Source organism: Amphiprion ocellaris, chromosome 13, assembly GCF_022539595.1.
Source record: "Amphiprion ocellaris isolate individual 3 ecotype Okinawa chromosome 13, ASM2253959v1, whole genome shotgun sequence".
NCBI classification, from domain to species: Eukaryota; Metazoa; Chordata; class Actinopteri; family Pomacentridae; genus Amphiprion; species Amphiprion ocellaris.
In genome coordinates, this window is record NC_072778.1 from 29791639 (window position 1) to 29808241 (window position 16603).

A 16603-nucleotide genomic window follows, 5' to 3' on the forward strand; every position below is an offset into this window, starting at 1 on the left:
ACACTGATATTGGACACACATTTAGCATTCTATTTTTTATTTTATTAAAAACAAGTCGCCGAAAACAATATCAAAAATCACATCAAAGCGGTTTGTGGCTAATAGAAGACTGGAGGTGGCAGAACTGATTCTCATAACAGTACATCTGTAGTTGCACTCTGATTCCTGCCAGGCTCATTAGCACTCTTTTACTACATTAAAAACAGACTCACAGTTCATACATTACGTCCGTATATACAGTAATGTGAAGAGAAAGTAGAACAAAATTATAAAAAGGAATGAAAAAGCAAAGAAAGGAGCAGCTCCATCCTGTAGAAATCCGAATAGAAGTAAAAATGTGATGTGAAAGTGCCAAGCTCCATGATGTTTCAGAGCTGTAAGGCACATGAACAACATGAGGAATTACACAAATATACAGCTCCAGATAGACTGTCAAATAAGAAAAGTGCAGAACTAAAATGACATTTTGAATTATCTGTATGTCTGAGATTCTGTCTAAGAAAAAAAAATCTGTTTTGCGTGATTTTAAACATCTGAACTGGCTGATGTGTGACTAATGGATTCTGGACCTCATGTTAGCTTGTAAGATGAAATAAATCAAAAACTCTACTTGCCTTTTCTTTGACACCTGCTTCAAACTTACTGAAGTTTTTTTTCACATACACACAGCCATCTGTCACGCAGGTCTCCAACTAGCTGCTCTTAAATCCAATGAGCTGACAGAAGCTCCCTCTAAAGCCAAATACATTCAGTACGAAGATGACATCAAAGGATACCGAGTGGGAAAGTCGAATAAAACTGCGCTTACAGGACAAAAGAAAAGAAAGGTTGTTTTTACATGGATGGACGTAACAGCTGATAAACCAAATGTCATGAAAAGTACTTCTCAAATGTCACTAAGGCTGTTTAAGTCTGTGTGAAAACAAACTCAGCAACATTATTTACAAAACTGTCTCAATTTGTCTCTAGGTGGTGCAGCATCACGTCGGCTCTGGTCCAAGTCTTTTCAGTTCCTCCAGAAATGTTTCAGGTTGTTACTCAAATCTCCACATCACTCTCTTTGTCGTTGTCGTGGTCACCATCATAGAACTCATTTGCTGCCTCTGGCCTGAAAACAACATATCAACAACAAGAAGTTCAAACAAAGGTGATGCAGAGAAAATACTGAAATACATACAGCTGTAAAGACCATGTAGATCCTGGCAGTCTAGAGTGTCCAAAGACTCCTTTAACTGTGACGGAATCACTGGAACACCAAAAACAATCATGCATTTTGGTTCTTTCACAGATTTCTTAAAAGTCTTTTGGAAATATGAATAAATCTGATGGGTCAAAAACATACATATGGTCATGTTAGTATTTGGTTAAACAGCCATCTTCAGCTCAACTAAGCACTTTGGTTTCCATCCACAAGCTTCTGGTTGTATCTTTGACCCTCCATCTGACAGAACTGGTGCAGTTCAACTAAATTTGAAAACTTTTATTACTCCACCAAGGAACGTGGCGGAGTTATGTGATGATTGGCGTCTGTCTGTCTGTCTGTCTGTCTGTCTGCCTGTCTGTCTGGCTGCAACATTACTCAAAAATGGACTAATGGATTTGGATAAAATTTTCAGGGAAGGTCAGAAATGACACAAGGACCAACTGTTTAGATTTTAGCAGTGATGCAGCTTATAGTCTGGATCCACGGATTTGTTAAAGATTTCTGTATCATTGCCAGGTAGCGGCACAGCGTCACTGTGACCATGACAACAAGTGAACACTACATCAGCTGCCTGCTGATGATCACATCATTGTGATCCTACTACAGATCCATCACTGTGGACTTATCAGAACTTATCCATCGCAAATGATACAAGGAACAACTGATTAAATTGTGGGGGTGTTTCTGAGTCCCATCAATACCTGCTGCCCGCTACATATTTAGGTCACGCTATTCGATATCTGTACATAAAGTACACATGCATTACACACGCCTGTGCTCAGCGCAACGTCATTTTGTTTGTGGGTACATCTATATTAAATGGCCACATTCTATAGTGCCGTGACTTCTGATCATCAATAACTAATAAAATAACAAATTTCTGAAAAAAAAAAAAAAAAAATGCTGCATTTATGACAATGCCATACGGGGGATGAACAGCCTTGGCGGAGTAGTGCGCTCTCTGAGAGCTTTTCTTGTTTATTTAATGGTCAGAAATTAGACAGAAGTGCACAGATTTCTGTCCAATAAGGAAACACAAACTCATTGCCTTTACTGTATGTGGACCGATGGTGCTGAATGTCATGTGTAGTTGTCCCTCAAAGGCCCATTCTGAGAGTAAAGCCTAAAATGTTTAATTTGGGCATCTGAATATCTTTCAAGAATTTCTAAGCTATTCAATTGCTTACTTACACCTCATGCACCACATAATAGACTGATTATTACAGTTAATAGAGACCCGACAAACTTCTAACCTATATATTTTGTGTCTTTGTATTTTAGTCCTGTATTTCCAGATCTTTTTTACACTGGAGCATTACATGATTGTGATCCTACTACAAATCGACTGCTGTGGAACAAAAATCTTTTAAAGATTTCATCCGTCGGAAAGTGATACGACTAATCAGCCTTGATGGAGTACTGCACTCTCTGAGTTTTTCTTGTTCCCAACTGTATTCCCTTGTTCTGTTGTCAGAATGTTTGCTCTATTCCTTTTGTTGCTGTAACAATGCAAATTCTCCCACTTTATCCTATCGTATTGTATCGTGTCTGCTGACTCTTCAGCTGACCTGGTGTAGTTTTCTTCGGCTCCTCTCTCGTCAGGGTCGGGCTCGTCGTTGCGTTCGTAGCTCAGCATGTCGGACGGGACGTCGTGGATCTGGACGCTGGGCGCATGGTTCAGCATCTTCAAGTTCTCAAACACCGTCTGACGGATCTGCTCCAAGTACTGTGAGGAAGATGAGAAACAATGAGAATATTAACACCTGGAATACTACAAATAGTAATACAAATACTCTAAGCCCTTTTTAGATGGAATACATGACTGCAGCTCCATCGGTCTATTAAAGCGGCAGTTAACTTTTCATTGATGTTCCTAACAGCTTCTTTCAGATACACTCACCACAGGGTTGAAGAGCCACAGTGCAATATTTTCCATGTGTGAGATGGAATGGTGTATCACATCATCAACTATTTGCACTGTATTTATATTATGTATTTGTATTCTTTACACTACTGTTCAAAAGTTTGGGGTCACCCAGGCAATGTCATGCTTTCCATGAAAACTCACACAATAAAGTAATCTTGTGCACGCTTATCCATCAATGCAACTTCATGCAGGTCAGATTTGTGTCATGTTGAATGTGACAGAAATGTTACTGGTTCTAACCTAGTATAACTGATAACACGACTTTAACAGAAAACCAGGAGGCATGCTCTTTTAGACATGAATCCAACACATTCAGATGTCATCATGGTAACAGAAATTAGTGTAAGTATGAAAGGAGATTATAGTGGGATGATGCTTTTACCTGTCTGGAGTTCTGGTTTTCTATCCGGGTGCTAACATCAGGATGCAGCGTGAAGTCTGGAGCAAAGTACTCAAAATACTCTGCAGAAGAAAAGAGAAAATAAGTAGAAGCTATGAGGCACACAGGATGTAAAAAAATACTTAATTTCACCTAATCAAAAATAATGTACTCAGATGTAAAAGGTCAGCAACTACACTACTGTTCAAAATATTTGGGGTCATCCAGACAATGTGATGTTTTCCATGAAAACTCACACTTTTCTCCATGTGCTAACATAACTGAACAAGGGTTTTCTAATCATCAATAAGCCTTTCAACACCATTAGCTAACACAACGTAGCATTTCTTGCCGTTCTCCTCGTTCTTCTTCGGAGGTCTGGTCGTGTGTGGGATGGGGTGGGCGAATCTGTCGGGGTGTTTGGTTATGAGTGTGTTCTTCATGTGCCGTCTGCCGACTCCATGAGCGTCTAACAAAACTAGTGTTTTCCTCTTGAAAGCAGGCAGCTTCACAACCTCCTCATACGTGACGAGGTCTACTTGGTCAAACACTGCGTTGTGCTTTGCCAAATACTTGTCCTTGTACTGCTTCTTCTTCTTGCCAAACCAGGTGCAGCTGGCCTGCTGCTCCTGCTTGGTCTTTTCCATGGCTATACAGGCCACTCCTGCAGCTCAGGCGATGGGATGAGGCCTGCCGTGTCGTTTTTAGTGTTTTCCAGTTTGCCCTGCCACCAGTGGTGGTCATCTGGATGATGTCGCCCACACAGAAGCGAATGCCGGCCTCCTTGCAGGGGATAAGCTCGTCTTTGGATTGGTTGTACTCAAACTGGGCCCTCGCGTAGATCTGTCGACCTTTAGGCTGGATGGTGGATGGCAGGTCCAAGATGGAACTGTTAATGCTGGTGTGGACATTAGCAGGGGACTGCCTGGAGGTGGTGGGGGACTCTTTCTCACAGGGGTACAAAGGAAATGTTCCTCTGTACCCCTGTGTAGATATTCCATTAAAAATCAGCCATTTCCAGCTAGAATAGTCATTTACCACATTAACAATATCTAGACTGGATTTCTGATTCATTTAATGTTATCTTCATTGAAAAAAAAACTGCTTTTCTATCAAAAATAAGTGACCCCAAACTTTTGAATGGCAGTGTATGTCCAACTCTGGCTACTTCCTCCATTCCAAAAACATGCTGAGGTTAACTGGTGATTCTAAATTGTCCGTAGGTGTGAATGTGAGTGTGATTGTTTGTCTGTATATGTAGCCCTGTGATAGACTGGTGACCTGTCCATGTGTCCCCTGCCTTCACCCTAAGTCAGCTGGGATAGACTCCAGCACCCCGCGACCCTAATGAGAATTAAGCGGTGGATAAATAATAGAGGGATAGATAATATGTACATCAGAAGTATGGTTGGAGTGTAAATAGCTCACAATGCACTACAGCTTTATTATTATAAAGCTAAATGTAAAATCTTAAAAAGGGACACCTTCCACAAAAAGCCCCTGTGAGGAATCTTACAGCAAATACTAACTTCAGTTTCAAATTTTAATGTTGTCCTTATTTTCTATTTTCTTATTTTCATTTCTAAGTGACCCCAAACTTTTGAACAGCAGTCTATATTCACAAAAGGTTAAAAGTAGCTCCTAAATAGCTTAATAATGAAAATTTCTAAAAATGTGACTAAGTTTAGAACTTCTAACTTGTTTTTCTGAGTCTAATTCCCAAAACATTTTAGCTCTAATACTAGACTCTGTATGTGAGAGAAAGATACAGCAATGTTTATCTATTAGCAATATTTTATTTTATCTTTATTCTTGAGAATTCATAAACATTAAATCAACTCACTGACAACAGTCTAATAACACTGGATATGATGACTTGCTCAGTTTCACACACCTGACGGTACATTAAATGGGCAAAAAAACAAATTACATATATACTAAATAAATACAACTGGCTTCAGCGATGGTGTTATTAAACTATTAAAACTTCAAGCAACATATGTGAAACTGCAAATGTGTTCAACTATGACTGGTTAGCTGCACTGGCAAAGCGCTGCTAGAACACTTCAGCTTCTGTACATTCAGTTGATTTACTGACAGAAGGGTTAACCAATCATTGTAGAGACAGTGAGGAAGTTCATTCATGAAATGTGATGTCATTTCTAACTACAGCTTTAGAAATCCTCCTCTGAACTTCCAACAGATGGCACTAAAGGCTAGAAATGCTCAGCAGCCATCTCAACTAGATTAATGCATTTTCTCTGTGACCCACTGACACAGGAGACATTGTTATGTCCCATTTAGCCACTTTGGGCAACAAGAAAACACTTGAGAAAACATTACATCATGCTGAAGGCTGCTGATATTTAGTAGTAGTAAGAAAACTCACCGCTATAAGGCAGCTCATCACTGATGGATTCATCCACCAACAGCGACGTCTCAAAAGTCCTGGAACACAACAGAGGTTGTTCTCATCAACAAAGCAGCAGCTGGGTTTTAAAAACAAACTTAATGCCACCAGAAAATGTCTTTGTTGTGTCTCAGACTGACCAGCAGCGAGCCACATTCCTCACAGTGTATCCTCCTCCTCCCAGGACCAGCAGAGGAATCTTAAAACTCTTCACAAACTCCACACACTCGCTGGAGAACACAGCAGGATAAACACACAAGTTAATTAACAAGACTGAAATAACTTGTCACCTTTATCATCTTTACTTTACACACACCAATCAGCCACAACATTCTGACCACTGACAGGTGAAGGGAGTAACATCAATCATCTTGTTATAATGCAACGTTCTGCTGAGAAACCTTCAGTTCTGACATTGATGTGGATGTTTGACATGTACCACCACCTAAACACTGCAGGACAAGCAACCCCGTAGTCCCCATGGCAACAGCAGTCCTTCATGCCAGTTTCCACCCTCAGCAGGACAATGCACCCCAACACACATCACAAAAAGTGCTCAGGAGTGGCCCGGAGAACACGACAGAGCTAAAGTGTTCACCCAGGTTCTACACTCCCCAGATGAGCATCTGCTGACGTACCAGGATAAGCTTGATCCAGGTACACTACCGTTCAAAGGTTTGTGGTTCACCCGCTGTTTAAATAATCCTAAAAATTTCAAATGCTCACCAATTAAAACCTCTCAAAAAGTTCTCATTTTACATTCCAGAGATGTTTAACCACACGTGTCCCCTCCTTGGTGGCTCAGTTTATGTACCGCATTCAGCTACAATGGGCCACCAGCTAAAGGTAACCCATTGTAAGAAGGATTAATCATTCTTTTTGCATATAAAATCTAGGGAGTTACACTAACATTTCACACGTTCGCCATGTGTCAGTGTTTTTTCATTGCAGAGATGGGTTTGTAAAAACCAGGGGATAGTGTGCAACTTTTTTTTTACATTTACAAATATGAGGGATGCAGCTATGCAATTTATGTATTTTGAAATATATGTGAAAAAACAAACGATTTCTTTTTTTTAAGCTTTTTGCACTTTTAAGCAATTTATTGTAGTAGTTAAGACATAAGTCAATAAATATTATTAAAACTTAGCATATAAAGGTTATACTGATGTAAAGCAAATAGAAATACTCTACAGCATGTAAAAATGTAAGAATATGTCCTGGCAGACTTGCACAATGGCAGGTCTTAAAGGGTTAATCTAAGCTCGTCTCACCCGTGTCCTCGTATACTGAGGTTGAAGCAGCCCAGCCGGTCACAGCCCAGAGAATCTGCTCCACACTGCAAACACACAAACACTGTTATCTGTCACACACAAACTGGAAATGATGACAGCTGCTACTAACATTCAGACTGACCTGCAGGACGATGCAGGTCGGCTGGTAGAAGTCCACCACCTGTTTGATGACTGGCTGGAACAGCTGCCTGTAGCCTGAAACACACAGTGGAGACGGTGTCAGATGTTATTTTAAACTTCACATATTACGTGTCGCTGATCAGATTTTTGCACTCACTCTGGTCATCGATGCCGTCTCTGAGGGGAACGTTGAGGCAGTAATACCGGCCGCTTTCTGCTCCGACCTCATACATGTCACCTACAAGAAACACCAGTATCATCTTTTAACACACATGTACAGAAACAACTGCTTAATAATGTATTAGTGGTACTTTTTTTTTTAAAACTGTGAAAATCTGGTAGCAAAGATGCAAGATAAATACGTTAAAAATGTTGGAATATGATGTAACATTCAAAAATTGCAAAACACTGTGACAATAATGGTAAATATCTTTAAAATAATATCTTCAGCAGACTTAATTTATATTAAATGAGGTTACAGTCACACATATCAATGTGATTTCAATGTTATTTGCAGTTTTGGTCTGTACTTTTCTTTTATAGTAAACATGAAAAGAGTTTTTCTAAATGGTTTCACAAAACAGTGGAAATCTGTAAAATAACAATAAAATGTTGCATGATATGAAACAACCAGAAAACAATAAAACACTGACTTGATGAATCAAAACTCACTATTATTTTTAAGATTCACTGTGGCTCAGTAAATCCAACCTCTGCTAAGCCCTATGTGTCCTACTTTTTCTAAAAATGATTGGAAATGGCAGCAACAGGTCAAATAACAAAGAAATCTATTATTTGTCTGTTTGTGCAGCTCAGAGAGAAACAAAAATGCCATCCAGATGAATATTTTTAGAAGCAGTGTATAAATGCCCAGGGTGTACCGCCAACAACACTATTTGAACAACAAATCATTTGTTAGATATTTAAAGCAGCACTGACCCGTTCCTGGGAAAAAGTAGTTCCCATATTTGTGAAAGGACACGGTCATGACTCGGTCCGTCAGGTAAAAGGCTTCCTGGACGCCGTCACCATGGTGAATGTCTATATCGATGTACAGAACCCGAGGATGATATCTGGAACACAGACAGAGAGGGACAGTTGTAAAGAGACACACAGTAAATATGAGATGAATGTGACTCACAGCAGCATGGTCTTACTTGAGGAGCTCCAGTATACTGATGACGATGTCATTGACATAGCAAAACCCAGAAGCCTGCAAACAGGAGAAACAACTCAACTCCTAACTCTGCAAAGAGCACCAACATTTAAAGACCTCTGCAGAAATAAAAGACATCGACATGCACAACTCTGTTCTGACCTCAAATTTTTTAGCGTGATGCAAACCTCCGGCCCAGTTGATGGCGATGTCACAGATCTGGAAAACAAAGAAGAATCAACACCAGCTGAAGCAGGGATGCTTGATACTGGATTTGCCAATATTTTCAAAGAAGAGAAGATCAAGTTGCTCCTGTAGTGGAATTAATATATTATTGTGCCAACTACATAATTATGGCACACTGATAGATGCAGACATAAAACAAGAAAAGCACTCAGAGAGCGCAGTACTCCGCCAAGGCTGCTCATTCCTTGTATCATTTCCGATGGATAAGTCCTGATAAGTCCCCAGCGGTGGATTTGTAGTAGAATCACAATTCTGATCATCAGCAGGCAGCTGATGTAGTGTTCACTTGTTGTCGTAGTTACAGTAACACCGTGATGCGATCTCACAATGATACAGAAATCTTTAACAAATCCGTGGATCCAGACTATAAGCTGCATCACAGTCAAAATCTAATCACTTGGTCCTTGTGTCATTTCTGACCTTCCCTGAAAATTTCATCCAAATCTGTTAGTCCATTTTTGAGTAATGCTGCTGACAGACAAACGGATTCACAGAAAGATACGCCGATTGTCACATAACTCCGGCGTGTTCCTTGGCGGAGTAATAATATGCTTTTCATATGTCCACATTCACTGGGCAGATTTATTTGGACTTACATTTTAAGCATGCACCATATTTATTTTTACACAACGTTTTTAAGTCAAACTAACTTAGACTACAAAACTAAGCTGAACTAAACTTAGCTTGACAGGTGTAATGATGCCAATACCATTGTGCATTCCAGTATTAAAGTTCACAAGATCAACGTGAAGAAACAGAAGGATTAACATAACTTGCCTTGAACAACACAAAAATAATCTCCATCTATTTTGATAGTTGAGTGATGACTTTAATTGATTTTCCACTAAAAACTGTTAAAAATAGTTAAAATCCATGCATCAGAGGAACATGCAATGGATGCTTTTTAGGGCTGGCCCAAATATCAATTTCTGGGCTCCAGATATTCGGCCCCGATTAATGACGAATATCCGAATATTCGGTTCGGATCGCAACGTCTGGGGTGGGGTGGTGGAGGGGCAGAGGAATAAGCCAAGTATTCAGATCGCTTCAGATCAGGGATACGGGGGGACAGACAAATTGACGAGTCAATCCGAATATTCAGATCTCAAAATAAATATTCGCATACCACCATCACAACCGGATATTTACACTAGTATTTATCAACTAATCCGACAGTTATCTGTACATTAAATAATAATGGAAATGACTGTCATCATGTAATACAGCCAGCTGTAAACATTCTCTTTCCAAGATAAAGACAAAGCACTGAACAAACAGCATAAAGTCATGTTAGCAGTGGCAGAATAAGCTAAGCGGTGCAGTACATTTCAAATATGAGTCCAGGATGTAGCTATGACATGAATGGACCATTCTCATTCAACTGGCAGTGAATGGCCAAACTTTTTCATTTTTCCCCCTCAGTTTTACAGTGCACACTGGTCAGAACTTGCGGACATTAAGGTAGCAGCCACATTGCTGCAGTTTCAACAAATAGATTAGATTGTTAACACTGGCTAAGGATGAGCTACAAGTGGTTTAGGTATCATCTGCTGCAAACATGTCTCTTTAAGCAGAAGCTTCTTTGTAGCAAACACTAAGAAGACAGGAAGTTAACATGGCGGCAACTGAAACAACACCAAAACTACTAAATCAGTGCTTAAGATGCCTTTGATGGTGAACTGCCTCAACAGGACAGACCACATATCACTTCACACTCGCACTAAAAATGTCAGCTAGGTTTGTGTGTTTGCAGTGTGTGTGTGTGCGTGGGCGTTACCTTGTGGTTTAGCTGTGTTGCTCCTTGTAAAGATGCTCCTGTGTATCTTGAGCAGAACTCAAAAAGACCTGGAAATACAGGACTAAAATACAAAGACACAAAATATGTAGGTCACGGCTTTGTCAGGTGTCTACCAACTGCAACAATCAATCTGGCTATTATGTGGTACATTTACACTACTGACAGATTAATGTTTCACAGGTGTAAGTAAGCAAATCAACAGCTTCAAATTTCTTGAAAGATTTTCAAATGACCAAATGAAACATTTTAGGCTTTCCTCTCTAATAAAGTCAGGTTCTTATTGCTCAGAATGGGCCTTTGAGGGGCAACTACACATGACATTCAGCACAATCGGTCCACATACAGTAAAGGCAATGAGTGTGTTTCCTTATTTGACAGAAATCTGTGCATTTCCATCTAATTTCTGACCATTACATAAACAACACGAAAAATACTCAGAGAGCGCAGTACTCTGCCAAGGACATTCATTCCCCCATATGGCATTGTCAGAAATGAAGCATTTTTACTCCGCCAAGTAACAATGGAGTTATGTGACGCTCGGAGTACGTTTGTCCTTCTGTCTGTCTGTCTGTCTGTTATCAACATTACTCAAAAATGGACAAATGGCTTTGGATGAAATTTTCAGGGAAGGTCAGAAATGACACAAGGACCAAGTGATTAGATTTGGCAGTATATTAAATCTATATTAAATGGCCACATTCTATGTTGCTGTGATTTCTGCCACAAATTTTTTCAAGATTTCAGCCATCAGAAATGATACAACGACTGAGCAGCCTTGGCAGAGTACTGCGTTTTCTGAGCGCTTTTCTTGTTTTTAGAAATGCACCATTTGTTTATTAGTTATTGATGATCAGAAATCACGGCAACATAGAATGTGGCCATTTAATATAGATGTACTCACAAACAAAACGACGTTGTGCTGAGCACAGGCGTGTGTCATGCATGTGTACGTTATGTGCACATACTGAATCACATGACCTAAATATGTAGCGGGCAATGGGAATTGATGGGCCTGGGAAACACCCCCACAGTTTAATCAGTTGTGCCTTGTATCATTTCCTGCAGATAAGTCCCAACAAGTCCACAGCGGTGGTTTTGTAGTAGCATCATGTGATCATCAGCAGGCAGCTGACGGAGTGTTCACTTGTTGTCATAGTTACAGTGACGCCGTGCTGCCATCTCACAACGATACAGAAATCTTTAACAAATCTGTGGATCCAGACTATAAGCCGCATCATTGTCAAAATCTAATCACTTGGGTCCTTGTGTCATTTCTGACCTTCCCTGAAAATTTCATCCAAATCTGTTAGCCTGTTTTTGAGTAATGTTGCTAACAGACAGACAGACAGATGGACAAACCAATAATGATCGTCACATAACTCCACCATGTTCCTTGGCGAAGTAAAAATTCCTGATATGCTTGAGTAAATCAAGTCCCAACTAACAAAATTGGTTTAAAAAATTGATTCTTTTTATCAGTTGTCATTACTTACTAGTCTGAAACTAGCTAAAAACCCGTGTACAGTCATGAAAAAAATCTTCTATGCTGGAAAATCCCCTGTACATAGAATATTAATGAAGAACAGTGACACTCACCAGTCGTCTCCCACGTTAAATGTGTTGAGGCTCTTTGTGAAGCCCTGCATGTTATTGGGGCTGACCTTCTGCAGGAAGTCTATGTAGTCTTCAGAGTGGAACCGACACATGTCGTGCTGAGAGGCTTTGTAAGGCTTGAAAACCTAATTTAAAAAACAATATTTCAGTTAGAGCGTGAAATTTTTATTACTTTAAACCCCAGATTTTGTGTTTTTTGTTTAATTAAAAGAGGAATCAAATGTGAGAAGCATCAATATGATCTGAAAGTTCATCTCTCAGTGCTGCTCACCATCATTTTCTTGTAGAGTCCATAGTGCAGCACCAGACTGTGAGTGAGAGACAGTCGGTGAGGTTTCATTGGATGGCCAGCACCTGCAGGAGACACACAGGTTTCATATTATAGTGTAGATATTTAACTAGCATCAGTGACTTCAGCGATGACCAGCATCAAAACACATAATCTGTATTTCATAACTGCACTGAGCAGCCAAACTAAGCACAACATTATACAGAGGACTAACGTATGAGTAACAATGCTGGATTTGTTGAATGATTTAAAGAAGCTATCGAATTCGTCTGTGTAATAATTTTTAAAACATGTAATACAGCATTAGCACATACGATAAAATTAAAAGTAAGTATCACACAAGTCTGACATGAATTTGCAAAACAACTGACAACAGTATAAACTCTGACTCAGTTGTGCTGCAAAATGTAAAACTGTCTAATAAGACTGGGCAAAAATGAGTTGGATCCCACTGTGTCTGAACCATACAGTAAACTCTCTTCATTGGGCAGCATGAACAACCCCTGAAAGTTTCAATCCACTTGGAAGAAATAAAACAGAAGTACAGCATTGGTTTCATTACTTATCAGCCTCACCATGTATATTCTAAATTGCAGAGTTTACCATTTAATAATTGCATTGTTTAAAATTGTCATTTCAACTTGAAATCTATTAACTGTTCAGCCCCAAGTTGTTACAGCTATGACAAAATGATTATACAAACTAAAATATCCAGTATATGTCACGTAGACTAAGAATTTTAACATGACGTGAACCCAGAAATCTCCCCTTAGGCAAGTCAAGTTTATTTCTATAGCATAATTCATACACAAGGTATTTTACAATGGCAAAGAAATACATCCAGAAAAAAATTATTTAAAGGACAACATAATATTAAAATCATAGAACTAAAATATAAGTAGACAGTAAGATAATAAAAGTGCACTAAAAGACAAAAAATAGAGTGAGCATCTAGGAGAAAGCTGCAGTAAAAACAATAATCCATGTAAATATGCAGTGATAAGCGAATTAAGTGTGTACATGTTGGTTCAATATTCTGAACCATCTTTAACTCTGGGGCTTCAAATATTTATTAGAGAATCGTTGAACGTTAGGTTTGCACGGTGCACAGTCAGAAAATGTCAAGGTGTGACATTATTTTTACTTTATTGTCTACATATGCACAAAATATAAAGTTAACCCACAGAAGAAGGGTGTTCGAACTACTTAGGCATTTTCTTAATTTGCCAAAACAGGCAAATATCGAACATAACTGTCATAAATGTTAAACTGTTAACGTTACAGCACCAAGCTAGTCAGTCAGCACAGGCAGATGCTTTGAATACACTGTCAAGCTGCATTAAATATGAAAGTATGTCAGTCCAAATGATCACAACAGGTCTCCAAATGCACCTGCAAGGCGTAAGATGCGTCAAACTACATGTAAAAGTAAAACGCATCCTTTCAGTTTTTAGCATGTAGCTAGCTTCCATTAGCTCCCTTTGTAGGCCTGTTCTCCACGACAACCAAACTCACCGTAATGGAAGTTGCCCACGTCTGGGTCATAGAAATACGATGTCCTGTTGTTCATTCTTAAAAAGCAATGTATCTTGACTTTTTTGGGGAAAAGCTGTTCTCGTACTTGCGGTTATAAATCTCGCATTTTTCTTTCAATTAGCAGACAGCCGCCATAGTAAACACCGGGGACACGTCATCAAGCGGGGACAGCAGGGACGGAGAGGGGCGGGGGGAGAGGAGGAGGACTGTCGAAGCATCAGTAAGATAAAATATTTATAGTTCCCCTAAAAACTATGCAACTTTCATAAACAGATTCTTCTCTCTTGGTCATTAATCTACAAACATAATTTTTCCCCACATAGATGCTACATATGGAACAATAAAGACATCATATACAGAAACAAATCCTTATTTTACCCCTTTGGTTTACTCACAGCATACTCTTGGTTCATCGGTTGTTTAACCCAGAAGGGTCACTAATGACATATCAAGAAATTATTTTAAAATATAGTATTAGAATCCCCAATTATGAATTCAATATTGTTATAAATGCAATCCCTAAATGAGTAATTATGTTATTTAAAAGTACAGCAGGACAGAATCCAACTTTATTACCCATTGATCCGACCAAACTTGAAACTGGTCAAATTTTTTTCTTCTCAGCAAGCAATAGCATTCGTCATATATGCTCATTATTTCAGGAAGATGTCATATCAGTCCCATATGTGGTAGCTTATTGGAACACCTTTATTACTAACCTTAACTGGAAAAAGACGTGGAACCTGCCAGCTAGATATATGATAAATAATAAAGTAAAAGAAGTATCTTTTAAAATAATTCAAAGATTTTACCCATCAAAAGTCTTTTTGCAACGATTCAAAAGAGACATAGATATAAATTGCTCTTTCTGTGAAGGACACCCTGAAGATGTATTTCATTTATTTTGGTCTTGCTCCTTCTCCACCAAATTATGGGAAGATATTTGCAAATTGATTTCTACTTGTATTGAACCACATTTTTCCTTGTGCTTTGAACATATATTGTTTGGCTTCACTGACTATCCATCTGCCAAAAAAAAAAACAAAAACATTTTTATATCATTAATCTTATTATATATCTAGGCAAATGGCATATCCACAAATGTCGATACACTAATCAGAAACCACTTCTTTCTGTCTTTGATAATGAAGTCAAGCAATATATTAAAACTTTTAGACATTTTACTAATATGAAAGCCATTAAGACTCTCGATCTGTGTGCTCTTTTCAATATATTTATGTAGTGTAATGTTCTGAGGTGCTGCCCCTGAATGTTTGTAGCCCCCTGGTGATTGTCTTTATATTGTATTGTGTTGCACTGTACTGCATTGCTTCTTTAAATAAAGATTTCTTTTAAAAAAATTAAAAAAAATAAATTAAAAAAAATATCGATAGTTGGGAGAACACATAAATTCACTTTTAACTGAACTTTAAACTAATTTTTTTACTTTCATAAAAATGTAAATCATATTAATAAATCCAACTCTTTCATATTTTTATTGACATAGTAAAACTTCCTACAACAACGTCAGTAATTTAATTAAATCCTGGAAAATATCCACCAAGTACAGTTTAACTTATTTTTTAAAAATATTTCAAACAGTGCTGAAGGACATATTTAGGTCCTTTATTTGTGTAAAAGTACAAATGCAACTCTGTAAAAATCTATCAGTATAAGTAAAAGACCTGCATGAAAAACCCAACTTAAGTCAAAGTGCATAGGTATTAGCAGCAAAATGTGACTGAAAATCATCACGAGCCTCTTTTAAGAACATCAGTTATTGCAAAATAAAATATCATGACACACTGCTACATCACAATAATCAGCACCATGTAAAACAGTACAATAAAGTACAGTAACCTGCTTTAAAAAAGCTGCATTTAACCTTTTTATTTTGGCTTTTTAGACCAAAGTCAGCTGCCAGATGTATCTGGAAGTTAAAGTTGATCGTAGTTATTGGACTGTTGATGAGTATGTTATTATTATTATATATTATTAATATTTGTTGAATGTGGTTGAGGTATTAAAGCACTGGTTTGGTCCCTCTGGCTGATAGATTATTGCATATGACATAATTAGTATATTAATATGACATCACATCGCACCTATTCTGGCTTCTCTTCATTGGCTCCCTGTCTGTTTTAGAATTGATCACTTTTGAAGCTCGCCAGGGCCTTGCACCTGGCTACATTTTAGACATTTTAACCCCGTACGTCCTCACGCGCAGCCTTAGATCCTCGGTTGGGTCTCCTGATCGTTCTGAAACTGAGGCTTAAATCCAGTGATGAGCAGGTCTTCTCCATCAGGACCCCTCGGCTTTGGAACTACCTGCCTGAGGAGATAAGGCTCGCCGAATCAGTAGCTTCTTTTAAATCACTTCTTAAAACCCACTTTTACAGATTTGCTTTCAATTAAAGTTCTCTTTTATTTCTCTTTTATCACTCTCTGCCTTTTTATCCTGTTTAAATTTTTGGTGCTTATAGTCACTCTTTCTAACCTCTTGATCTTAATCTATTTCTATCTTTTTATTTCTCTTCAGCTTTTCTCTTACCCCCTTATATGATGTCGTCCTTTTCACCAGCTTTTAATTAGCTATCTTTCTGTTCATTTTTTGTCATTTTTTAATGTT

At 38.5% G+C, this 16603-nt stretch overlaps 1 protein-coding gene across 1 annotated transcript; it reads right to left on the reverse strand.

Moving 5' to 3' along the window:
* Positions 1-20: 20 nt before the first annotated feature.
* Positions 21-14137, reverse strand: hdac3 (histone deacetylase 3). Its single transcript, XM_023279496.3, has 15 exons — positions 13954-14137; positions 12421-12503; positions 12132-12274; positions 10515-10596; positions 8654-8710; positions 8493-8548; positions 8275-8408; positions 7493-7573; positions 7337-7410; positions 7195-7259; positions 6061-6150; positions 5900-5958; positions 3514-3593; positions 2773-2930; positions 21-1108 (listed from the first exon to the last, which is right to left on the reverse strand). Exons 1-15 carry the CDS (start codon positions 14006-14008, stop codon positions 1039-1041), a joined length of 1287 nt encoding a protein of 428 aa, XP_023135264.1. The 5' UTR covers positions 14009-14137; the 3' UTR covers positions 21-1038.
* Positions 14138-16603: the final 2466 nt, after the last annotated feature.

Coding starts and splice junctions, on each gene's coding strand:
- hdac3 (XM_023279496.3), bottom strand. CDS start 14,008: ATGAACAACAGGACATCGTATTTCTATGACCCAGACGTGGGCAACTTC. Junction 12,275..12,420: donor GACTCTACAAGAAAATGATG/GTGAGCAGCACT, acceptor TTTTTAAATTAG/GTTTTCAAGCCTTACAAAGC. Junction 2,931..3,513: donor AAAACCAGAACTCCAGACAG/GTAAAAGCATCA, acceptor TCTTCCTCACAG/TACTTGGAGCAGATCCGTCA.